The sequence below is a fragment of the Scyliorhinus canicula genome, chromosome 6 (assembly GCF_902713615.1).
Source record: "Scyliorhinus canicula chromosome 6, sScyCan1.1, whole genome shotgun sequence".
Lineage (NCBI taxonomy): Eukaryota > Metazoa > Chordata > Chondrichthyes > Carcharhiniformes > Scyliorhinidae > Scyliorhinus > Scyliorhinus canicula.
In genome coordinates, this window is record NC_052151.1 from 163178337 (window position 1) to 163205097 (window position 26761).

The 26761-nt window shown below is 46.4% G+C and overlaps 1 protein-coding gene across 6 annotated transcripts in view; it reads left to right on the top strand.

Annotated features, from left to right (window-relative positions):
• Nucleotides 1-18800: 18800 nt before the first annotated feature.
• Nucleotides 18801-26761, top strand: part of fbxo25 (F-box protein 25) — a 73545-nt gene continuing 65584 nt past the window's right edge. For 4 of the 6 annotated variants that reach the window (XM_038800386.1, XM_038800385.1, XM_038800383.1 and 1 more), the window contains exon 1: nucleotides 18804-19113. In XM_038800386.1, coding sequence (XP_038656314.1) covers nucleotides 18974-19113 — 140 coding nt within the window. In that variant the 5' untranslated portion in view covers nucleotides 18804-18973. Of the gene's footprint in view, nucleotides 19114-26761 lie in introns of all 6 variants that reach the window. The other 2 variants (XM_038800387.1, XM_038800389.1) reach the window with 2 other exon arrangements.

The window sequence follows — 26761 nt, forward strand, 5'->3', positions numbered from 1 at the left end:
CTAAATACCACCATTTATTAGCCTCTCAGTTTAAAAAAAATTCTGCTTTTCCATTCTTCCTACAAAAGAGAATAATTTCCCACTTTATGGGTGGGATTTTTGAGCTGTGCCTGCCCAGCAACCGGAAATTCCCACCCAAGGTTAACAGACATTTACATGGTCTCTGTCCCATCGTGGCGATCTTACGGCTGGCGCATCTGAAAAATCCAGCCCTATATCCCATCTACCTTTTGCCCAATTAATTAACCGATCTATATCCCTTTACAGCCACTTTACATTATCTACACAGTTTACGTTCCCACCTTGCTTTGGGGCTGGTTTAGCACAGTGGGCTAAACAGCTGGTTTGTAATGCAGAACAAGGCCAGCAGCGCGGGTTCAATTCCCGCACCAGCCTCCCTGAACAGGCGCCGGAATGTGGCGACTAGGGGCTTTTCACAGTAACTTCATTGAAGCCTACTTGTGACAATAAGCGATTATTATTATTGTGCCATAAGCAAACTTGGATACATAATTGGTCTCCTTATCTAAGTAATTGATATAGATTGTATATAGTTGAGCCCAAAGTACTGATCTTTGTGCCACTCCAGTAGTTATACCTTGGCATCCTAAAAATGAAGTTTATTCCTGTTATTCTTTCTATTGGCTAACCAATCCTCAATTCATGCAAACATATTGGGTGCGATTCTCCCAGAGAGGGAGAAATCGTAAGGCTGGCGTCAAATCCGGGCGGGTTTGACGCCAGCCTCCCCCTCCCCGACCGGGAACCGATTCTGGTCCCCGGTCGGGGCTCGCATGCCGCCGCCGTAAACTCTGGCATCGCGGGCTTAACGAATTTCGTTAAGCCCGCTTGCCAGAGTTTGCGCCGGCTGACGCGTCACATGACGTCAGCCGCGCATGTGCGGATTGGAAGACTCCAACCCGTGCATGCGCGAATGACGTCATCGCGCATTTGCGCGAAACCTGCGCATGCGCGGGCCGGGATGCCCCTCAGCCGCCCCGCGAAGTGATACAGCGGGGCGGCAGAAGGACAAAGAGTGCGCGGGTATCGGACCCGCTGCCCGCGATCGGTGCCCACCAATCGCGGGCCCATGGCACCCTTGGCACGGCCGTGGTACTGCCGTGCCAATCGGTGCCATGGTTTTAAAAATCGGCACTTTACGGCCGTTTTTACGAACGGCCAGACCAGGTGTGTTTGCCGTTCGTAAAAACAGCCGCAAAGGGCTTGGAACTCGGCCCATCGGCCAGCTGAGAATCGCTGCTGGCCGTAAAAAAACGGCGGCAGCGATTCGTATCGGGAGTCGGGCGTGGGGGGGGGGGAAGAATAGCGGGAGGGCGTCAGACTAGCGTGGCCGTAAAATTTTACGAACCCCGCTATTCTCCGCACCGTCGTGAGTGCGGAGAATTGCGCCCATTATCTTCAATCCTATTGACCCTAATCTTTTGTAACAATCTCTTGTGTGGTACCTTAAAAGCTTTCTGAAAATTCAAAGATACTGCATCCCTTATCTACCCAGCCAGCTATACTTTCAGGAAACTCTTCAGAAATTGGTCAAGCGTAACTTGCATTGCATAAGATTCTGTTGAGTCTACCTGTTATGATTTTTCCATGTGCCCAGTTACCACTTAATACTTGAAACTGTTGGTAGTGTTCAAGGGAATGAATCCAGAAGAATGACTCAACACTTGGGTATGCTTTAACACCAAATGGTTTATTACACCACTCCGCTGGGCATACCATGTGTCTGTCCGCTGAGCGTAGGAAACCATGAACATTTATACAGTTATGGAAACAGCTACGCAGCCATGTCGGCTAGATACAGTTCAATAACAATTATTGGTTGCCAGGCAACATGGGGCTGCGTGGTCCGCTCAACAACAGATGGAGGCCCCACTTATCAACTGTCCTTGAGTTCTGTGCTACAAGCAGCATTCCTCAGAGGCAGCTGCTGATAAGGGATGTCCCGCTGAATAAGTCATTCTCATGTATGCCTGTGGGAACTAACAAGGTTTCACAAATGATCAATTCCGTTAGCTATAAACCCCATGATGCCTCACAATGTTTTACTTTGAAACGGGTTTTAGATACTGTTTTAGATATAGGATTGTCAGTGTGTATTATGGTATGTGTATTAGTAAGTGTATAATTATAGTTCGTGTATGTACATTATTACTATGTGCGTCTATAGATTGTGCATTCAATACACATATATATATTGCAGGTGCCTCTGCTCTGGGATCACGCCTGTGGTAGCATTTTCCCAATTATAGTTCACAGTTTTCTCTGACCCTCCTTTCTTAAACAGTGTGTTACTTTCCATACCCATCCTTCCTACAGTCTAGGTAATTCTAGATCAAAACCAATGCATCCACCATCTTTGCAGTCACTTGCTTTAAAACCTAAGTCCTGGAGATTTATCAATTTTTAATCATAGTAATTTCTCCAGTATTTTTCTTTACTGATATTAATTACTTCAAGTTCCTCATTCACATTGGACCATTGTTTTCCCCATTTTCTGTATGCCATCTGCTGGATGTTTAATGTAATTTAATGTCTCTGTCATTTCCTTATTCCACATTATAATTTATCCAGTCTCTGAATCCAAGGAATCCATGTTTACGTTTGTTAACCTCATCCTTTTTCCTTCTGTATAAAATGTGTGATGAGCTATTTTTTTTGAATGTATACTTATAACATTCACCATTCCCAATTCAGGTTGTGAACAGATTTCTAGAGTAGCTACAATTACTTGTTACAACAATATGCCAGATAAAGAATCAACTTCATGATAAAAATGTAATTATTGTTCATTATGTTGTACAATCACGTTTATTTATTGTTACCCAGTATTTGCTGCAAATAATGACAGGTTTAATGCTGGCCTAGTGGTAACGTCACTGGACTACTAATCCAGAGGCCCAGGCTAATGCTCTGGGGACATGAGCTCAAATCCTACTGTGGCAGCTGGTGAAATTTAAATGCAATCAAATTAAAAATGGTAGTCTAGCCTCAGGAAGGTTAACATAAAATTATGATTGTTTGTCATAATCTGGTTCACTATGTCCTTTCGAGAAGGAAATCCGCCATCCTTACTTGGTCTGGCCTACATGTGACGCTAAGCCCACTCTTTGAAATAGCCACTCAGTTTAAAATAAATTAGGAATACGCACAACCAATGAAAGAACTTAAAAATAAATCCCTGCTCCTGCTGCTCTATAATGAGCTCCGTTACACAGGAGTTGAGCTGTTGATAATTTTCTGGAGTGACTGACATTGGGCCAAGATTGTCAATTGTATTTTTTTTTTGTGAGTTCAGTTCGTTCATGAATGTATATAAAGGTTTGATGCCAATGGAATAAAGATCACTGTTTTGGAACTTTTGTGCATTCCGTGTGCCTAAATCTCTTATTACAGAATCACCACATGCTGCTGGACTATTACCATTCCAACATTTGACTCATTAAAACATCCTTGTTGTTTTCAACATTAAAATTGAACTAAACTCACACAAAATTTAGAGCTGAAACCTAACAACCTAATTATTGTTTTGTTAATGTGATAACATGACGTGACTGCCCCAGAGAGAAAACATTTTTTTATTGTTGAATTTCATTGCTACATGTAGAATTTTTTTTTCCGTGGCTTGAAACATTTACTGCTGGTTTCCCACAGATTCTACCTGACATGCTAAGTGTTTCCAGCACTTTGTTGTGACACTATGCTGAAAGAAGTTTTTGTTTAATAAAATAGTTAAAACTGCAGAAAGGTCCTGCATGTAAAGCTGTGTTTCTGAAATTATAACCGAAATCACAGCTGACTTTCAGCAGCTTTAGGCCATTGTATTTACTAATTTTGGTTAGGCTGCATCACCTACTGTGAACTGTGTTTTTTACATTACAAACATGATAGACTGTATTATTGATCAGTCATCAATTAGCATATAGCAGTGGCTAGCACTGTTGCTTCACAGTGCCAGGAACCCGGATTCAATTCCAGCCTTGGGTCACTGTCTGTGTGGAGTTTGTACATTCTCCCCGTGTCTCTGTGAGTTTCCTCTGGGTGCTCCGGTTTCCTCCCACAGTCCAAAACTGTGCATGTTAGGCAGATTGCCCATGCTAAAATTCCCCTTTATGCCCAGGGTTGTGCAGGTTAGGTTATGAGGTTATTGAGATAGGGGGAATGGGCAAGGGCAGAGTGCTCATTTGAGAGGTCAGTGCAGACTTGATGGGCCAAATGGCCTCCTTCTGCACTGTAGGGGTTCTATGATTTAGTGGAACATAGTGTTTTAAGTGTTAGTTTACTATCACTTACTACCACTTCCACCAGGATAAGGTTGGTTTACATTAGTTTAACAGAATTTACAAAATGTCTGTCTAACCTGCTTCATTAATTAACTGGGCCAATCACAATATTAGTCTTAGAGAAACAACAAGAGAAGAAAAAATCGTTCTTAAAAGGGAAACATCTTAATTCACAGATTTCTCGTCATGTCTTGTGGTTCCAAGAGCTCCAAACAAAATCACACTTCTGGCGCAATCCCAAAGCTTCCATCATGTATTATACAGTAGCACAGTGGATAGCACTGTTGCTTCACGGCGCCAGGGTGCCACGTTCAATTCCCGGCTTGGGTCACTATGCAGCGTCTGCACGTTCTCCCGCGTCTGCGTGGGTTTCCTCCAGGTGCTCCGGTTTCCTCCCATAAATCCCGAAAGACATACTGTTAGGTAATTTGGACATTCTGAATTCTTCCTCAGTGTACCCGAACAGGCCACAGAATGTGGCTACTAGGGGCTTTTCACAGTAACTTCATTGCAGTGTTAATGTAAGCCTACTTGTGACAATAATAAAGAGTATTATTATTTCTCATTTTAGTTCATGTGTGGTGGAGTGGTAAAATGTGCATTTGATGCACACACTCTTGTGCAACAGTGAGAGATGTAGCATTAGGAACATACATAAAATATACATCCCAAATCATTTGGAATGATATGACACCTTTATCTTTGAAAAAATATAAAGCCTCTTTCTAGCCTTTTTACATCAAAGCCTCTTTGATGTAAAAAAAATCAACAAAAACACCAACGGATTACCAGAGCAAAGAGAAGTAATCCTTTAATTTAGAAACCTCAGGATTATTCTGCCTGCCATGATGATTTCCATCTTCCTAATCTATTCCTATTCATCTTTGTTAACTAATCATGCTTTGCTGCCAAATTTCAGGATTCATATTCACATTTCACTTCCAACTTTGGCAGGAATCATATTGGTCTTTCCGAATTTTTTCAATTTTGTCTTCAATAAAACGTTTTCATCCTTCTAGGTTACTTGTTGATGTACATTGATGCTTTCTCTGTTACGCTTATGTTATAACTTAGAAGCTATTTTTGAATGCATAATGAAATATACAATTCAAACATTTGAGATTTCTGCAATTTTGCAAACGTTTGCAACAAACCTGTAATTCTGAACACCTTAAAATTCTTTAATGGCTTGTTTTCTTTCAAAAACATGCTTCAGTATATTGCTCAGGTAGTAGACATAGTGGCCAGGATTCTCTGATATGAATTTGCCCCGCCCAGCCAGCGAGAACAAAGAATTTGGTGCTTAACCAAAACTCCATTCACTGCAGTGGGACCGGAGAATCCATGCCGGCGTGAACAGACAGAGAATTCTAGCCAGTGACTTCATTTTGTGAATTAGCTTGTAGTCATCCTTCTCCGTGATACGTTGATGGTTAATAGTGGTGATATTGATCCTGATGTTTTCGGAGTTGTGTTTGATATTTCTGACGGTGTGTCACTTGTTAGTGATATTGGTGCTGGTGAGCTGTTTGTTGGTGATGTTGCACATGCGGTGGCAGATGTTGCTTCACCTTATCAGATAGACCACCCTTGATCACTTGCTACAGGAGTATCTGTAACTCGTCAACTTTGCTAGTCTCATCTCTAATCTAACTTAGTTTCAGTAACGGTACATTCACTAAGTTGTGGATCTTACACCTGGATCTTTTATCTAATGTTTCTCACATGGCAACAGACAAGTTAGAGCATCTGCTAGCACTATTTCTCTTCCTGACTTGTACTTCAGAGTGACCATAACTCTGAAGCCTTGAAGACTCAAGAATCTGCAATCTTGCTGGTGTTCTGCAAAGATTTTCCTTGTAGATCTGCTCTATTGAATGATGATGTGGAGATGCCGGCGTTGGACTGGGGTGAGCACAGTAAGAAGTCTTACAACACCAGGTTAAAGTCCAACAGGTTTGTTTCAAACACGAGCTTTCGGAGCACGGCTCCTTCTTCAGGTGAAATGTTGTCACCTGAAGAAGGAGCCGTGCTTCTTCTTCAGGTGAATCCGTTCAGATTCACCTGAAGAAGGAGCCGTGCTCCGAAAGCTCGTGTTTGAAACAAACCTGTTGGACTTTAACCTGGTGTTGTAAGACTTCTTACTATTGAATGATGATCACTCTCAACTATGAACTTTCTCACATATGGGTATGGAATTTCTCCATACACCCCTCTCTATGTTGCCATATTTGATCTCAGGTGATGTTATAGCTTTGGATGCAAATGTTGTCAGCTTTCCCTCTCATTCCAGAGTCACTCGCAGTCTTTTCATAAAAGCATCTACCAGAGTGATAGCTTTCTCTCGGTTGTAGAATGACAACATTTGTCTCTTTGAATATGCGGCAATTGCCGTCATGTGACTCTGATCACTGGTATCAAACATCTTCTTTCATCAGCTTTTGTAGGTTTTGTCATAATATCCACTCATGTAAATCATGAGATGCGGACAGGCAGTGATTGACACACAGGATAACCAATGAACACACATGACACAGAACAACCAATCACCAAACAGGACACCACCATTATAAAGCCCACAGGGCATTAAGGCTCTCCCTCTCTCACAGGACACAGCTAGGGAGATAGTCACAGTGCACAGGCCAATAAACTCACCACCATGTGGTAGAGAGCTAATCTGGTCAAGCCAGCAGGAGGTTATCAGTTAGTTTAATAGAGCGTCAACCTACAGCAGATTATGAACAGCAATCAGCAGGTTCAATAAATCAGTGTTGGACCATGTCCTGTGTCGGAAGCCTGTTTCTCGATTTACTGCATCCAATTGCAGTCGATCTTAGACCAACACAGATAACACCAGGGAGATATTAATTCTAACGAACTTACCTACTCCGCAACTCCGGATTTCCGGCAACCTCGGCGCGAACTGGAAAGTCTTCAAACAGAAGTTCCTCCTATATATCGAGGCCTCCGACCTTAAGGCAGCATCGGGTGCTGAAACATCGCGCTGTTCCTGTCGACTGCGGGGGATCACGCCATCCACATCTATAACTCGCTCACGTTTGCCGATGGCGAAGACAAGACGAAGATCAAGACGGTTCTGCTGAAATTCGACAACCACTGCAACATTGAGGTGAATGAGAGCTTTGAACGGTATATCTTCCAACAGAGGCTTCAGGGTAAGGAAGAACCTTTTCAGTCCTTCTTGACCCATCTCCGCATCTGAACGCAGTCATGTAATTATGACTCGACGGCTGATTCCATAGCCGGGATCAGTCCGACTCCCTGCGGGAGTAGCTCCTCAAAATCAAACCCTCTCCGTCACCATCGAAACGTGCGTTGTCCATATGCATGTGCGAATGTCGGCCGACTGCACAGAACGCGCTGATGTCTGCGTCATAACGTGTCCAAATTGTGGCTCCGCCCATTTAAAGTACCAATGTCCAGGCAAAGGAAGGCGATGTCTACAGTGTGGAAAGCCTAGGCATCACGCGGCCTTATGCAGGTCCGCTCCACCAACCAACTGTCAGCAATCCCAGCTGCAGCGCAGACGTGTCCGCTGCGTACAACAAGGCATGCAGGATTCAGATCCCGACAGCCCAACGGACCCCGATGCTGATTGCCTCGAGTCTCCATACTGGGTGGGCATAATCACCACGTGCGAGCTGGCTTCCACTGTGCCTGCAAACCACCTTTCAATCCTTATTGTGGATCCTGACGACAAGTGGTGTGCTGTAGTCACGGTTAACCGGTCTCGCATCCGATTTAAATTGGACACTGGCGCATCTGCAAACCTCATATCACAGTCGGGCCTCGACAGCATTCAAGACCAACCTAGCATTCTTCAACCAGCCTGCCAGCTGGTTGACTACAATGGCAATGCCATAGCTGCCAGTGGATCGTGTCAGCTAGGGGTATCTCACAAGGCAATCGAAGCGACGTTACAATTCGAGATAGTCCGGCCTGACAAGGCATCCCTGCTCGGTGCTTGCGCATGCAAACTCCTGAATCTGGTTCAGCTCGTCTATGCCATGTCCTCGACACCGGCAACTGCCTCACCAAATGTAAATCTCCAGGCTGAGATAGACGACATTCTCACGCAATACCACAACGTGTTTGATGGAATGGGCATGCTCCCATATCGTTACAAGATATTGCGCAAACCAAATGTCATCCCAGTCATCCATGTACCACGCCGGGTGTCGGCTCCTCTCAAGGGTCGTCTGAAAACCCAGCTACGAGAGCTCCAAGACCAGGGTATCATCTCAAAGGTCACGGAACCGCTCTGGGTCACTGTCCGTGTGGAGTTTGCACATTCTCCCCGTGTTTGCGTGGGTTTCGCCCCCACAACCCAAAAATGTGCAGAGTAGGTGGATTGGCCATGCTAAATTGCCCCTTAATTGGAAAAAATAATTGGGTAATCTAAATTTATAAAAAAAAAAAAAAAAAAAAAAAAAAAAAAAAAAAAGGTCACGGAACCAACAGACTGGGTCAGCTCTGTGGTCTGCGTCAAGAAGCCCTCTGGTGAACACCGCATTTGCATCGATCCCAAAGACCTGAATTGCAACATGCGCGAGCACTACCCGATCCCAAAGCGTGAAGAGTTAATCTGTGAGATTGCTCATGCCAAATTCTTTACCAAGCTGGACGCCCCCCATGGGTTCTGGCAGATACAGCTGGACGAGTCCAGTAGGAAGCTGTGGACGTTTAACACTCCGTTCGGCAGGTATTGCTGCAACTGCATGCCTTTTTATTTTCATATCAGCTTCCGAAGTATTTCATCGCATAATGGAGCAAATGATGGAGGGCATCGAGAGGGGTACGAGTTATGTGGACGACGTGATCATCTGGTCCACAACGCCCGAGGATCACATCATTCACCTCAAACAAGTTTTCCAGAGGATTCATGAAAACGGCCTCCAGCTCAACAGGGCCAAATGCTCATTTGGTAAGTCCGCTATCAAGTTTCTGGGTGACCACATTTCACAGCAGGGTGTGCAACCTGACGCTGACAAGGTGCTGGCAATCAATGCCATGAAGACCCCAGAGGACAAAAAGGCAGTCCTCCGTTTCCTCAGGATGGTGAATTTTCTTGGGAAATTCGTTCCCAACATGGCATCCCACACCACAGCCCTCCAGAATCTCGTAAAAAAGTCGACAGTGTTCCAGTGGCTTCCCGCAGATCAAGCGAAGTGGCTTGAGCTGAAGGCGAAGCTCACCACAGCGCCAGCACTGGCATTCTTTGACCCAACCAAGGATACCAAGATATCCACAGATGCAAGCAAGGACAGCATTGGGGTGGTGCTCCGCCAGTGAGACGACTTCTCGTCCTGGGCTCCAGTGGCATACGCCTCCAGGGCCATGACTCCGACAGAACAAAGGTATGCCCAGATCGAAAAGGAGTGCTTGGGTCTCCTGACAGGAATAGTCAAGTTTCATGACTACGTATATGGCCTGCCAAAGTTCACAGTGGAAACAGACCACAGGCCTTTAGTCTACATAATCCAAAAGGATTTAAATGACATGACACCTCAGTTGCAGCGAATTCTTCTTCGTCTCCGCCGATATGACTTTGAACTCGTCCACACACCGGGTAAGCAGCTGATCGTCACGGATGCCCTATCCCGATCTGTCACCACGCCGTGTGAACAGGGCAACTTCATTTGCCACATTAAATACAGGTGTAGTGCCAGCAATTTCCCAGCCACTGATGAACGAGTTATATAAATACGCGAAGAAACTGCCAAAGATCCCCTACAGCAGCGCGTGATGAAGCACCTCGCTATGGCTGGCAAAAGGGGCAGTGCCCCCAGTTTTTCAACGTTAAGGACAAGCTGACGGTTGTTGAGGGGTTCCTTCTTAAACTAGATAGAATCGTCATTCCCCAAAGCATGCAAAGCATGGTGCTCAGACAGATCCATGAGGGTCACCTGGGGGTCGAGAAATGTCGACGCAGAGCTCGGCAGGCAGTTTACTGACCTGGCATTAGCCAGGACATTGCCAAGTCCGAGTCCGTCATCAAAGCTTGCAAAGAGACATTTGCCAGGTATGGGATACAACTCACGGTAATGAGTGACAATGGTCCATGTTTCTACAGCCAAGAGTGGTCCGACTTTGCACGATCCTACCACTTTAATCATATCACATCCAGTCCCCATTACCCGCAATCAAACGGGAAGGCCGAGAAAGGGGTCCATATTGTCAAGCGGTTGCTGTGCAAGGCTGCAGACCCAGCCTCGGAATTCAACCTGGTGCTATTGGTATACAGGGCAACCCCTCTGTCGACTGGTTTGTCTCCGGCGCAGTTGCTCATGAACCGCAACCTGAGGACGACTGTTCCAGCCATCCATGTTCCAGACCTTGACCACCTGATGGTGCTGCAGAAGGTGCAGCGATCCAGGGACCTGCAAAAGATCACGTTCATGCCACGAATCTGCCTGCGCTGGCTCCAGACGATGTTGTTCGCATTCAGCTGCCTGAGGGAGGTTGGTCAGCCTCAGCTGTTGTTGTCAGACAGGCTGCTCCCAGGTCTTTCATTGTCCAAATGGCTGATTGCTCCATTTTACGGCGCAACAGGAGGGCGCTGCGTAAAGTTCCCTGCCCATCACCCAACTGCACTTCCCCCGCATGTCATCATGCCTCCTTCGCACGTCTTGCACCATGAGTCCACCGTTCTGGCAGCGATCCCATCTGTCCACAAGGCCACCGCGATGGCAGCCATCCTGCCTGTCCAGGTGCCGGCGTCCCCCCTCCACCTCTGCGGTGATCGACAAGAATTCGTCGCCCACCACAAAGACTGAATCTATCGACTTAAATCTTGTAAATTTTGTTCAGTTTGCTCTGTGTCTGTACGATAGTCACCTTCCCATGTACATATGTTCATTCATTCCCCACTTGTGCATAGTTATGCATGCATATACAGCCACGTTCCAAAATTTATTTTTAAAGGGGGAGATGTCATAATATCCACTCATGTATCTCATGAGATGCAGACGGGCAGTGATTGACACACAGGACAACCAATGAACACACATGACACAGAACAACCAATCACCAAACAGGACACCACCACTATAAAGCCCACAGGGCATTAAGGCTCTCCCTCTCTCACAGGACATGGCTAGGGAGATAGTCACAGTGCACAGGCCAATGAACATTATCACCATGTGATAGAGAGCTAGTCTGGTCAAGCCAGTAGGAGGTTATCAGTTAGGTTAATAGAGTGTCAACCCACAGCAGATTATGTACAGCAATCAGCAGGTTCAATAAAACAGTGTTGGACCATCTCCTGTGTCGGAAGCCTGTTTCTCGATTTACTGCATCCAATTCCAGTCAATGTTAGACCAACATAGATAACACATCAGGTTTGTTGTGTGCTCAGACATGTGAGATATTAAACAGCTCATCTATTAGATCAAGCCAAGGAAACGTCTCAGCATTTATCTGTGCCTTTGAACTTACATCTCTGTACCTGTGATTTATTTTCAGGATTTTGTTTGAGTCAATTCAAATGAATTGGCATGGTATCACCTTCACAGTGCATGCCCGCAAAAAGCTTGATTACAGCTTTCCTTGTTATCTCCATGGCTTCATGTAGATAGTAGTCATGATCTTTTTTTAACAACAGATCACATCAGCTAAGCCCATTGCTCCTTTGCTTCCCCTGCATATCTTGTCTACTTTCTGTTGGAACACATACTGGCTCTTTTAAAAGCGAAAAGGTAAACTTAGGAATCTGTACCATCCAAAGGCTGTGTTGAATGTTGTCAACAGTGAATGCTCCATATCAAGCTTCACATTCCAGCAGCCACTTGTGGCATCAAGGTCACTGAAAACCATTGTCCCTGCCAGTGCAGGGGTGATCCCTCCCAGTGTTGGAGTCAAGTGGTGATCATTCTTGATTGCCTTATTAAGAACTTTGAGATCCAGGTAACCTCATAACCATCCTTTTGAATTCTCCCTCATTTTGATGGAATTTACCCAATCAGTCGGGTCTGTGAATCTGAAGAACAAAGAACAAAGAAAAGTACAGGCCCTTCGGCCCTCCAAGCCTGCGCCGACCATGCTGCCTGTCTAAACTAAAATCTTCTGCACTTCCGGGGTCCGTATCCCTCTATACCCATCCTATACATGTATTTGTCAAGATGCCCCTTAAACGTCACTATCGTCCAAGCTTCCACCACTTCCTCTGGCAGCGAGTTCCAGGCACCCATTACCCTCTATGTAAAAAAAAATCTGGCAATCACTTTATTTTCTTCCTTCTCTTGGAGCTCTCCTTCAAGATTTTCTTTTAGCTTTATTGGTACTTTACTCGGGGAGGAATCACTGTTTTTTTTCCCCTGGATTAATGATGATCTTCAAAGTATCCAACCATCTCATCAAACACTCTGGACACATTTATATCTTTATTTCTTCTGATTGAAGGATGCATTTAATTGGGTTCACTACCTTCAACCTTCTGTGATACCTCCTTCAGCTCATAGTTTACTGAGATCAACTGCAGTTCTTCACAACTGTTCAACTCCATGATAGTAGGACCATTTGTTTAAGAACGTACAGTTTATGGCATTTTCTTTGTGTATCGTTCTGAGCTGGGCTCTCAGATTTTGAATCTGAGTTCCCCCTGTATGCCATTAGCATGAAGGTGCTTGGCTTCAGAGTATCTTTCTTTGGATAACCATTTATTTTCTTTGTTCATGGGATGAGGGCATCTCTGGCTAGGCCGCTCCCTAATTGCCCTTGAGAATGTGGCAGCGAGCTGCTTTCTTGAACTGTTCTCTTTCAAAGTTTCTGGAAAGATATTCTGGAAAGCTTGAGTGGGTGATGTTGCTCTGTGTCCAGTATCAAGCTTCAGATTTATGGTTGTAGGTTTATCTCTCACCTTCCTCTGATCTCAATGGTTGTGCAAATGTTTTCTTTGTGAACTGTTGTAACCAAACATTTAAGTGTGTGGTTTCTGTGTCTATTGTGTCTCAAACTGACTGTAATCTTCCAGATATTACGATCTCCGACCAGACCCCAACGGTGGCAAGGATACGGGACCAAAAGCAAAATATTTTATTTTAATTTGTAAGACTGTGCAGAAAGAATGATTAGTTGCTGGAATGATTGGATGAAGAAATGCGGCTTGGTTATTTTTAAAACATAACTTTAATATGAATCACAATAACTTCAAATCCAAAACAAACAGCATACAATTTCACCTTAATACTCCATTTCCCTGAAACAACAAGAAAATAAACATACTGCTCTCAATTCAGCTTAAACAAGATTGGCCTGAAGTGATCCAAAACAAATCATGGCCCTTGTGAAAACCCCTTTAGGCTCTTTCTGAATGTCTTCAAATAGCTGTTTCAACTGGACTGTTTCAGCCTTTTCCTTATCTCCAGACAAGGCTGTTCTACTTTTAAATATGATCACTTTAAAATCTATCTCACTGGGTAAGAAAACGGCCTCTCTACTGGTCACACAAGGGTTGCCAGATCAGAGCGTACTTCCTTTCAGTTTTCTCCCAACACATTTAAAACTTCTAATTCTTTGAGATGGCTCTGGGTCTCTCTCTCAGCACCACCCAGCACTGACCTCATCTCAAGATTTTAAAAAACTGCATCTTTGCAGGCTGAAAATAATTAACTGATCAGGGACTTCCCCAGTCAAACCACATTAACCCCAGGCGTTTAACCCTTAAATTGCCCACTACATTTATAATCTTCCAATTGTCACACAGGACAAGGATGTTTTTGTTTGTTTTTTTCCTATTTGCACTCTTGCTCTGCCTCTGTAAATTCCTTTACCTTCAGCTCTTTGTCTTCCACATCTTTTCCCAGTAATCAGGCTTTCCACAAGCTATGAAGTTTGATCCATATGCAGAACATATGGGGGAGGGGGGGGGGGGCACGGTAGCACAGTGGTAGCACAGTTGCTTCACAGATCCAGAGTCCCAGGTTCGATTCCCAGCTTGGGTCACTGTCTGTGTGGAGTTTGCACTTTCTCCCCGTGTCTGCATGGGTTTCCTCCGGGTGCTCCAGTTTCCAACCACTGTCCAAAGATGTGCAGGTTAGGTGGATTGGCCATGCTAAATTTCCCTTAGTGTCCAAAAAGGTTAGGTGGGGTCACTGGATTATGGGGTTACGGGGATAGGGTGGAGGTGTGGGCTTAGGTAGGGTTCTCTTTCCAAGGGCAGGTGCAGACTCGATGGGCTGAATGGCCTCCTTCTGCACTGTAAATTCAATGATTCTATGATTCTGTCTGTGAATTCATGTGGTCATCCATAACTCTTGCACATCTTTCCATCAGTCCGGTGTGCATTCTTGTGTTGCAATTTCACCGCATCAGCCCTGCTGCCTATCCCTTGAATTAACTGAAAGCTAGTTGTTTAGATAGTCAATGCATTTATCTGTGCACTCTTGGCTCCATGTGCTCTTGCAGTGCCAACAGCTTGAGATGTAAACAGTGACCATGTGGGCTGCATGGTGGCACAGTGTTGCACTGTTGTCTCACAGCATCAGGGACCCGCGTTTTATTCCGGCCTTGGGTGATAGTCTGTAGCCATCTAAGATTGCCACCTGCAAAGGACCATGGAGATTATGGCCAACCCAGGACTCCGACAGATACACAGCCTATGTGTATCTAAAACACAGGTAACCAGACCTGACTGAAACCCCGCTCGTTTACATTTTAATGGCCCATTTTTCCAGGAAAATAGAACTCCAATCAAGCAACCGGTACAGTCACAGACTGATCGGCGGCACTCCCCTTGCTCAGAAAGCACAACTTCCAAGGTCAATGACCGCTAAGAACCCACCCAGCTACCAAGGCACCCGCCCCTTTATTGGCCAAAATCGAAGAGAGTTATCAGAGCCCTGTCGAACTATTGGGTCCAAGGTTAAGGACCGCCCCAAAGAGCGTGGAATCCCAGGGGGATAAAGGAGAGCACAGCCATGTGTTCTGTCTCTCTTGGATCCGGCCTGTGCCTAACCCAATTGCAGCAGGAACAGCCAGCTAAGTTCAAGACCAACAATCTCTACCTGATAGCTGAGCCCAGCAGAGACAGAGCCACTTTCTTCGAACCAGCCAAGTGAAATCCAGATAAAGGCCTTTATCCATTTGCACAGTGCCGGTCACCCTGATGTTAAGTGTAGGTTATTGTAGCTGATAGGTGTAGTATAACTCACAGTAGATATTGTGTTTGCATGTTGAGATAACTCTTGTGTATGTAAATAAACCATGTTTTGAACTAACTAACTGGTTTTGTGGTCATTTGATCGATATAAGGGGAAGGATTGTGGTTTACTGAGATAAATAAATAGAGCAACAAGTCTGTCAGCAGTTTGCACATTCTCCCCGTCTGCATGGGTTTCCTCCGAGTACTCTGGTTTCCTCCCACAGTCCAAAAGATATGCAGGTTAGGTAGATTGGCATGCTCAATGTGTGTGGTTATGGGGTTAGGGCGGGGTAGTGGGTCAAGGTAGAGTGCTCTTTCGAAGGGTCGGTGCATACTCGATGGGCAGAAAGATCTTCTGAACTGTAGGGTTTCTATATTGTCCGTTCCAAATTTGTGTTTTTTGTACATCAGGATGTACAAATGAGCTCATCTGACAGCCTTTCAACTTCTTTTTTCACACTTGCGGACTATATTCCTCAATTTCATTAGGAAAGTGTCAGCAGGCTCACTTCATTCCTGCTTCAGGCCATGAAATTCATATTGGTGGATCCGATGGTTTGACTTATTGGCTGGAGAAGTGTGCTGAAATCCTCAAAAATTTTGTCTGGGATTTTACTGTTGTCCTCAACTATTTCCCAACTACTACAAAGGTCTAACTCTTCCTCTCCTGCCCATAAAAGGATGTGGCTGATCTTTAGCTTATCATTAGCACCCTTCAGGAAACTGTTGAATGTTAATTTGCAACATTGTTTGAAATTCTCAAGACATCTCCAAACACCACTGGCCTCTTCCCAGTTCATAGAGGGTTTGGACTGCACGCTTATTGCTGCAGCAGGGGCACTTTCATTTTTACACAATTCACGGTTCGTTTGAGCACTTTCTCAGGTTGATTTTCATAACCTAGTTTGCACCTGTATCCTTTGAAGGTTTGAGTGCCTCTCGCACACACTGAAACTAAAAAAAAAACTTTTGTCACAAAGTCCAGATTGTAAATCGTATAATTTCTCACGCTGGAACAAGACTGAACCAGATGAAGGAGCAGAAGTAGGCCGCTTGACCCACCAGCTCTGCTCCCCTATTCAATTAAATCATGGCTGATCTGATATAATCTTCAACTTCACTTTTCTACCTTGTGCCCACAACCCTTGATTCCCTTTACTGATCAAATATCTATCCATCTCAGCCTTGAACATACTTAATGACCCAGCCTCTACAGCTCTGTGGTAAAGGATTCCAGATTCACTCCCTCTGAGAGGAAATTCCCCCTTATCACTGTCTTAAATGGTGACACCTGACTCTGAGATTGTGCCCTCTGATCCTAGACTCTCCCACAAGAGGAAACATCCTCTTAGCTTCTATCCTGTCAAGCCCCCTGAGAATCCTGTCTCAATAACTTCACCTCTTATTCTTCTAAACTCCATTGAGTACAGGCCCAACCTATGTAACCTCTCCTCATGAGAAAATCCCTCCATATCCGGGATCATCCTAGTGAAGCTACTCTGCACTGCCTCCAATGCGGTACATCTTTCTTTAGATAAGGGAACCAAAACTGTTCACAGTATCTTGCTGTGATCAAACTAGTGCCTTGCATAGATTTTGAAGGATTTCCCTATTTTTATACTCCATTTCCTTTGAAATAAAGGCCAACATCACGTTTTCCGTCCCATTTACCTGCTGAACTTGCATTCTAGCTTTTTGTGATTTATGCACGAGGAGCCCCAAAACCATCCTGGGAACATGTATGGTAAGACAATTATGTGCGTAAGTGTAGTAACATCGCCATCGTCCCAGAGACCATAGGCTGCTTTCCTCTTTGAGGGGGAGAGCTGACTGCTAGTGATTGTGTTGTTCCTTGTGTCTTAATAAAGCTCGTAGTCTCAAAGCTGGGGTAGATGCTTTATTGTGAATTTGTTCTGTCTTCAGAGCTTAACTTACAACTACCTCAAATGCTGCCTGCCTGTGTGTCTTGCTCCCAGTTCCCCTTTCTGTGAAGTCTGCCCTCACTTCCTGTCCCTCTGTATTCATAGCTCTCCCATGCTCCCTCTAGTGCTTGCTCAGTTGTATTGCATCTACACAGATCTACAATCACCACACCCACCTTTTTATCTTTACAGATTTTCTGTACATCGTTAAAGAAAATTGTACAAAACAGTTAGATTACTTACAATATGTGTATCTATACAAGTGATGGTGCTATTGCATGTTTTATAAAGCCAATTTGTATTTATGAGTCCAACCTTAATAAAAACATTTATGAGTCCAGACTTGATGAATTTGTTCATTGAGTTTTTTCTTTTTCGTTGTTGACGTGGTGATATTGATATTGCAACTCCGTTGTGAATGTTGTCGGTGTTCTTGTTATTTTAAGTAACCAATACGTCATCCCGAGGTGTTTGCATGGTCGAACCACTGATGTTGACTGACATGGACTTTTTTCTGTGCTTGTGGTATCGATTTAGTATGTCATCTGCCTTGAAAACTGGTGTGCTTGCTTGTTCTGGAGCAAATGTGAGTTTGTGCGATTAGCTGTCATCCCATGGCATGTTTGTAGTCTTGTCATTGTTTTGCAGTGTGCTGTGGCATTGTCCTTTATGTGCAGAGTTGTACCATTTTGTATAAGTCATAGTTTCATTGTTGTTGTTTCTGTCTTTGTTGTTTTCGGTGTCGTTCTTGTTTCTGCTCTGCTTCTTGTGGTTTTTGTTGTTCTTCTTGTAGTTTTTGTCATTGTGCTTGTAGTTTTTGTTGTTGCTGTTGTTCTTGTTTCTGCAGTGCTTCTTGTGATTTTTGTTGTTCTACAATCTACAATCACCACAGGGGAGAGGTGACTGCTGATGATTTAACCTGAGGGTCACAGCACCTCAGGCGAGGGGGAAGGTTGAGAATAACCTCATGAATAACCTCAGACTGTAGGGAAATTAAACCTTAGCCTTTGTTCTGCATCACGAACCAGTTGTAAAGTGTAGAATGTGCACTTCTACACGTAGGATACATACATATGCTCGTTATAATAATATAGAACCCAAATCATTTTGAAATGATTTCTTCCGCAAACTGGGCTCTGCAGCTGTCACACGCTGAAGAAAGATGGAAGAGGGAGGGGGGGAACAAAAGTCATCTGTGAGAGCAGAAGGAAGCCTAGCAACACACGGAACAGCAGTCACCCCAGCGCTCCTCAATGATTGACTATTCAATACACCAATGAGAGCTCAAACTGGGGGGGGGGGGGGCGGGAGCCGACAGAGACAGCAAATTGGACAGGACAAGGCGCGCGGCGATGGGGGCGGGGCTTGCGACGCTGGGGGGCGGGGCTTGCGGCTCGACAGCTGACGGTGCTGTTGGGCTTCCGTCAATAAAGGCGGAGGGAGGCTGTTTGTAAATAGAGGCAGCGGGCGTGCGCGCGTTCCAATTGCAACCGCCGACGAACGGCCGGGGTGCGGCTGCATGCGGCCGGCCGGTTCACTTTGAAGCGGGGTGCGGGCTGCCCGGCCGCCGCTCTCCCGAGGGAGGGAGCATGCCGTTCTTAGGGCAGGACTGGCGATCCCCGGGAGGGTGCTGGGTGAAATCCGAGGACGGCTGGAAACGGGAGGTGGATGAGGATGGAGCGGACAGCCGCCCCCGCCACCGCCAGGGGAAGCAGCAGCTGAGCGGACAGTGAGTGCTCGCAGAAACCAGAGCGGCCTGTCAGCCCTAATCAGTCCCAATGGCGATCATCCTTCCCCATCTCATCAGAAACACGAGCTTAAAGTTGTCTTTCGTTTTGCTTCGGTGTCTTGTCTCCTGCCTCCTTCCCTGTCCGTTTTGTTTTTCGGATAGATGTGTCTTTTTTTTATGTCCCCTCCCCTTGTGTTGCTTGTTTTTGTTTTTATATTTTTGACTTTCTGTCGTGCTTCGGCCATGGTTGCAAGTGGCCTACCTACAGTCGGCGTGTTTCGTATCCTGCGGGGGGAGAAAGGTTAATCCCGTGAGGGTTGGTGTGGGTCACTTTCTGCCAGCCTCAGTCATGTCAATCCGCCCTGGAGTCACCTACCTGCTCGGCCTCCCAAACCTCAGTGCAGGAGGAGCTCTGCCAACTTCCCATTGGGTAGATTGTTGTTTCTTCAACTGCAGCAAGAAAATCCTTTGGTGGTGAGGCCCCATCCAATCCAGGTTACTTCCCTTCAGCTGATGTTGTGTGCCAAGCTGCACCTCTCCCTGCTGTATCTGGGACAAAAACCGAAAATGTTGGACAATCTCAGCAGGTCTGACAGCGTCTGGGGAGAGATAAGCGAACCAATGTTTCCAGTCTGGATGACTCTTTTTGTCAAATCAAAGAGTATCCGGGACCTAGTCTCTGCAAGGATTTGTATGATCTGCTCGCCACTAGCAGTGCTGTCACAAACACAGGTGTCTCTAACAGGTAGAGGGGGTGATGATGACATCCAGTTTTTTCTTTCTGGAGCTTTGCCTTTCAGGATTCATGATGTTGAGATGCCTGTGTTGGACTGGGGTGGGCACAGTAAGAAGCCTTACAACACAAGGTTAAAGTCCAACATGTTTGTTTTGAATCACTAGCTTCCGGAGCACAGCTCCTTCCTCGGGTGAAATCAGGATTCAATCAGTGTTCTTGTGAGGTGTGCCCGAGCCACTTTTGACAATGGCCAGAGAGATTCTGCTGTTTCTGTGTTTTGGGTGGTAATCAGGAGATTTGCTTGATTGTCTTTTTGACCTGATGCCATGAGACTTCATGGGACCCCTGAGTCAATATCAAGACTCCCAGAGCTATTCTATCCTGGCTGCAACCTGGGGATTTGTCCAGCTATTTGGACAGACTGCACCAAGGGATGGTGATGGAAGAGGCTAGCACGTTGGCTGATGGGCACAACTCTGTTGGTGATTGAGGAGGGAGTATCCCCAGGAGAGTCCTGTAAAAAGAAATCCATCCTGGCACCAATGGGGATTTGTGGTGGAGAATGTATGGGGGTAGTTGTGGAGATGGGGGTGTGTGTAACAAGTAAACTGAGGGCCTTCTAGTAGGTTTGCTTCAGAATCTGACAAAAATCACTGGCCATGGGTCTAGCGTAGGTGAAAAAGAGCTTCAGGACTTTGGATACTTGCCCTTTTTGTTTGGAGAACTCTTATGTATTTCATTAAGTCTTTGACATGATCATATGAGGTCCTCCATTTTGTTTAAAGTGTTTTATGCTCTTGCTCTGGTTGGACTTTTGGACCTTTTCCCCTGAACTTTTCTTCGGTTTTAATCGGAAAATTTGTAGGCTGAGGTTGCTAGGCACTGTTTCCTTGCATTGGTTTATGGAAAAAAGGATCGGAAGTGTGCGAAAGGGCAGAAACAAGAAGCCAGTAGCGAGCGGTGTTGAAGCTGTAACAGGAGACAGTATGGCCGAGAGACGGACCCCTGGGGTAGCAGTGCAGCGGGCCCAGTGATACAGGTCATTCAGGATGGCTTTGCCAGACACAAGGAGGAATGCCTGTACCTGATCAAGGAGAGTCAATTGATCGCCTGGAAAGCAGACTGGACGCCCAGGACTGGGCGATTCAGAAGGTGCTGCTGGAACAAGAGGAGCACCAAACAGCTGTGGAGATGGGGATGCTTTGAGAACAGCAGAAAAGGCTCTTGAAGAAAGTGGAAGGCCTTGAGAACTGGTCCCGCCAACAGAATCTAAGAATTGTCGGGCTTCCTGAGGGAGCAGATGCTGGAGCATAGGTGGCGGGTATGTTTGAAAAGCTGCTGGGTGAGGGGGCATTCCCCTGACCGCTGGAGGTGGACAGGGCATATCGGGCGCTTGCCAGGAAGCCATGGGCAGGGGACCCTCTGAGGACGATGGTGGTGATTCCACAGGTTGGTGGTATGATTCCACAGCTTCCTGGACAAGGAATGTATACTACGGTGGGCCAAGCACACGTGGAGTTGCAAATGGGAGAATAGCATCCTGCGGGTGAACCAGGACCTGAGTATGGAGGTGGCGAGGAAGAGGACAGGCTTCAATCAAGTTAAGGCACTTTTTTTTTTTCCTTTTCAGAAGCAGGTGAAGTTTGGTCTGCTGTATCCGGTGTGCCTGTGTGTTACGCACGAAGACCAACATAATTATTTTGAGTCTTCTGATGAGGCTTTGGACTATGCAAAAAGAAAAGGATTGGTGGGAGCTTGAGAACTTTTGGACTCTGACAATATGTTGGCCTATATCGGGCCCTTTCTTTTTCTTTTTCTGTTTTTCTCTGGGTTTTTGTTTATTTGTTTTTCATCTCTTCCCCCTTGGAATGTTTTTTGGGGGGGGGGGGGGAAGAATCTTGTGCGCGTGTGTTTTATATCCTGGTTAGTGGCATGGTCAACGTACACGTGCCAAATTGGGACGATGGGGATTTTCTAAAGAGGGTACTGGGGAAGATTCCGGACCTGGATTATGGGTGGGGATTTCAACACTGTTATTGATCCAGGCCTTGACCAGTCATGTTTGAGAACGGGCAAGGTGCCAGCAATGGCAAAGGAGCTGAAAGGGTTTATGGAGCAGATGGGAGGAGGGGGGTTGGATCCGTGGAGATTTAGGCAGCTGAGAGCGAATGAATTTCTCCCATGTTCACAAGGTGTATTCCTGGATTTCTTTTTTGTGGGCAGTACCCTCTTGGCAGGGGTGGTGGGCACGGGTTATTCGGTGATTACGATCTCAGATTATGCTCCGCACTGGGTGGATCTGCAGGTCAGTATGGATAGTAAGCAGTGCCCGCAATGGAGATTGGATGTGGGACTATTGGCAGATGAAGCGGTCTGCGAGAGGTTGAGGAGGAAGTGCATGCTGAACTAACTGCAGGTAAACGACAGAGGGGAGGTCTCCGCAGTGGTGGTCTGGGAAGCGCTGAAGGCAGTGGTGAGAGAGAGAGCTGATCTCGATCCAAGCTCGGAACGGACCGACTGGTAAGAGAGATCCTACCACTGGATCGGAGATATGTGGAGGCTCCAGAGGCGGGGCTATTCGGGGAAAGACTGAGGCTGCAGGCAGAATTTGGTTTAACTACAGGAAGGGCAGTGGAGCAGCTCGGGAAGGTGAAGGGAGTGATCTACAAGCACGGGGGGGGAAAAGGCCAGTAGGATGCTTGCAGCTCCGGGAGGGAGGCAGCTAGGAAAATGGGAAAAGTGGTTGTCGGGGAGGGGAACTTAGTTGGGGACTCTGAGTGAGCAAGACCTTTTGGGACTTTTATAGTAGGTTGTATAGATCGGAACCCCCTCGAGGGCCAGAGGGGATAAGGCACTTCTTGGGTGGGCTGATTTTCCCGAAGGTGGATGGGGAGCTGGTAAAAGGGCTGGGGGACCCGGTCAGGCTGGAGGAGATAGTGGAGGGCTTGAAGGCCATGCAGTCTGGGAAGGCCCCGGGGTCGGACGGGTACCCAGTCGAGTTCTATAAAAAAAGTTCTCCGGAATATTGGGGCTGGTACTACTGAAAGTACGAGGCCAAGGAAAGAGAGGTTTTACCCCTGACGATGTCACAGGCCATGATTTAGCGCATTTTGCAAAGGGACAAGGACCCAGAGCTGTGCGGCTCTTATAGGCCGACATCCTTGTTAAATGTGGATGCCAAAATTCTGGCCTCTAGGATTGAGGACTGAGTACCGGACGTTATGGGGGAGGACCAGACGGGGTTTAAGGGTAGGCAGCTGGGGGTCAATGCAAGAAGGTTGCTCAATGTGATTATAATGCTCCTGGAAGGCAGGAAAGCTAAAGTGATGGCTGCGATGGAATATTTCTGCCTGCTGTTTGCGCTTACGATAGAGCTGCTGGCAAATGCTCAGGGCCTCAAGGGGTTGGTTTGGTTGGATGGAGCACAGAGTCTCATTTATATGCATATGTCTCCGACCCAATGGAGGGGATGGGGGAAATTTTGGGAATCCTGGGGGAATTCGGCCGGTTTTCGGAGTACAAGCTTAATATGGGGAAGATTGAATTGTTTGTGGTTCAGGAGAGGCGATTAGGGGAACTGCCGTTCAGAGTGGTAGGGGACAGTTTTGGGTGTTCAGGTGGCGAGGGATTGGGACAAGCTACACAAATTGAACCTGGCCCGGTTGGTGGACCAGATGAAGGAGGATTTCCGGAGATGGGATGCCCTCCCGTTGTCTCTGGCGGGTAGGGTGCAGTTGGTAAAAATGACTGTCCTCCCAAGGTTTCTCTTCGTGTTCCAGTGCCTCCCCGCAGTCTTTTGTTAAGCAAATTATTAAGAATAAGATTATTGTGGGCTTTTGCTGGGGGTAAGCCCCCACGGGTGAAGAGGGCAATGCTCGAGCGGAATTGGGGAGACGGTGGACTGGCGCTGCCGAATTTCAGTAATTACTATTGGGCGGCTAGCACAGACATTGGGGGGGGTGGGGGGCAGCCGGCATGGGTGCTCATGGAGGCGGGTTCGTTTAGGGGTACTGGTGACGAAGCACCTGCCGTTCCCGCCAGCGCGGTACGGTCTGGTTATGGTAGCGGCCCTGAATCTGGGGGCAGTGGAGGAGGCATGGGGGAACAGAGGAGCATTGGTATGGTCCCAATCTGCAACAATCAGGTTTGCCCCAGGGAGGATGGATAGGGGGGTCCGTATTTGGCAGAGGATGTGGGACTTGGGAAGTAGCTTCCCGAGTATGAGGGCGCTGGAGGAGAAGTTTGAACTGGGTGGAAGAAACAAACTGATATTGACAGGTACGGGACTTTTTGCGGAGGCAGATACCAACCTTCCCACTCCTGTTGAGGGGGATTTGGGACAGGGTGGTCTCTAGAGGATGGATAGGGGAGGGGAGCATCTTGGATATATGAAGAGCTTATGGGTTCATAGGAGACGCAGGAGGCGGAGATGGGGGGAGGGCCTTTCAACAGACGCGCTAGTAAGGGTCAATGCTACCGCAACATGTGCCAGGCGCCGCCTGATCCAGCCTGACGGTGGCCCGGATGAGCAGATTCTTTGGGGTGGAGGACAGGTATGCGAAGTGTGCTCGGGTCCAGTGAACCATGTCCCCGTGTTCTGGGCATGTCCAAAACTGAGGGGATTTTGGTAGGGGTTTGCTGACACCATGTCCATGGTATTAAATACGAGGGTGGCATTGAGCCGGAGGTGGCGATTGTTGGGGTATCACAGGACCCGGGAATTCAGGAGGAGAAAGAGGCAGACGTTCTGGCCTTTGTTTCCCTGGTAGCCCGGAGGCGAATATTGCTGACGTGGAGGGACTCCAAGCCCCCGAAATTGGAGACCTGGCTTTCAGACATGGCAGGCTTCCTCTGCCTGGAGAAAATTAAGTTCGCCATGAGAGGGTCTCAGCTGGGGTTTGCGCGGAGGTGGCAACCATTCGTCGACTTCCTCGCAGAGAACTAATCGTCAGCAGCGAGGGGGGGGGGGGGGGGGGGTCTAGACTAGTGTACGTATGGGGAGCAAGTAGTGGCAAGACCTGCGGGAGAGGGTGGTGGAATTAGCACTATGTATATATCTCTCTTATTTATATTGTTGATTCTGTTGTTGTTAAAATGCCAAAGAAAATGCCTCAATAAAATGTTTATTTAAAAGTATTTTATGACTCTCAGGCACAATTAGTCATGTGTTGGTTGTCAGAAGAGTAGAAGTGTTCTAAAATTTGTAATTTTTTATTTGTTGAGTTTTAATGTTGCCTTGTATTTGTCAGAAATTGACCATCTTATTTTGCAGCAAATGGCAACTGTTGCTTCTCAACACCGTCAAATAAATGGAGATGAATGTCAGAAGCTTGAATGTTAACTGTAGGAGATTTAGTGGTCAGTTCTACATTTCATTGTATTAGCATGCAGATTGTGGGATGTAGAGGAATACTTCATATTAATTTTGCAGAGCTGTTATTCCTTGAGAGAATGCAGTTGTTTCAAAAGCTTTGGATGTTTATCAAGTTTCAAAATCTTCCAGATATTTATCAAGCTAAGAATGCATAGTAGAGCATTCAAAATTGAAAAATGTTTGGTTAATTCCTGTTTTTGGTACCTTGTGCATTGTTATTGCATGGTTGGTTTGTCTTGCATCCACACAAGTGAAGGAAAAGCCTTAACTTGCAATGTCATAAGCTAGATTTACCACCAGTGAAAATTCATATTTTTATCATTCTATTTGCAGTGTCTATTGCTAGTTTAAAAAAGAAACCTATTGCTGAATGATGTATGCCTGGTATCACTGTTTTGCAGCGCCATTTACTCTGATGCCTGGCTTCTAGTCCGTTAATCGCGTTCAGGTGAATATATATGAGCTGTTTGTATGTTCCCACTGCCGCAGGGTGGGAAGCCTGCAATGGCAGGAGGGGTGAGGCAGGACCGTAGACTCTGGATGGGTCTGCCACCCAGCACCGATCCTGTTTGTAGACTGGAGTGGGATTCTCTGCCTGATCAGGATTGCTGACTGGGGGGGTTGGAGCGGGGAAACCCCCTCTGTCACCTTTAGGAAATCCAGAATGTGAGTTGTCCAAAGCTTGGATTTAGTCCAATCTCAAAAGTTTGAGACACCGCTTTGGACAACTATGGAGCCCTCATCCCAATCATGAGCCTAAAAATGCTATAGCGCTCTGCTTGGGGGTTCTGGAATCTATGATCCTCAGATGGGGATGCATAGCAGCATGTACTTAACCTAGAAAGTATAGCCACCTTTTACATAGAATTTACAGTGCAGAAGGAGGCCATTCGGCCCATCGAGTCTGCACCGGCTCCTGGAAAGAGCACCCTACCCAAGGTTAACACCTACACCCTAACCCAGTAACCCCACCCAACACTAAGGGCAATTTATCATGGCCAGTCCACCTAACCTGCACATCTTTGGACTGTGGGAGGAAACCGGAGCACCCTGAGGAAACCCACACACACACTGGGAGGATGTGCAGACTCCGCACAGACAGTGACCCAAGCCGGAATCGAACCTGGGACCTTGGAGCTGTGAAGCGATTGTGCTATCCACAATGCTACCGTGCTGCCCTTTTTTTTTGTAAGTACTGAAGTTTAAATTTGGTTTCCTTCCATGATGTGAGGCTACGTTCTATGTTGTAAGCTTTTGTAAATCACTGTTTCAGTTGAGTACTGCAACGATCTGAGTTGATAATCCTATCCCTTATTTCCATCCCCCCCCCCCCCCCCCCCTCTGGCACCAGGATATTAATGTATGGGGATTCAGCAATGGCAATTCCCCTCCATCTTTGAGGATAATAGATGCAGACCTTGCCAGCAATGTCCAGATCCCATAAACATTTTTAAAAAAAATTGTGGATGGGGAATCTTGCTTTGGTACAAGTAAGAGGCTCGTTTAGGCAGTTTTTCCCGAACAACACCGAATCGAGA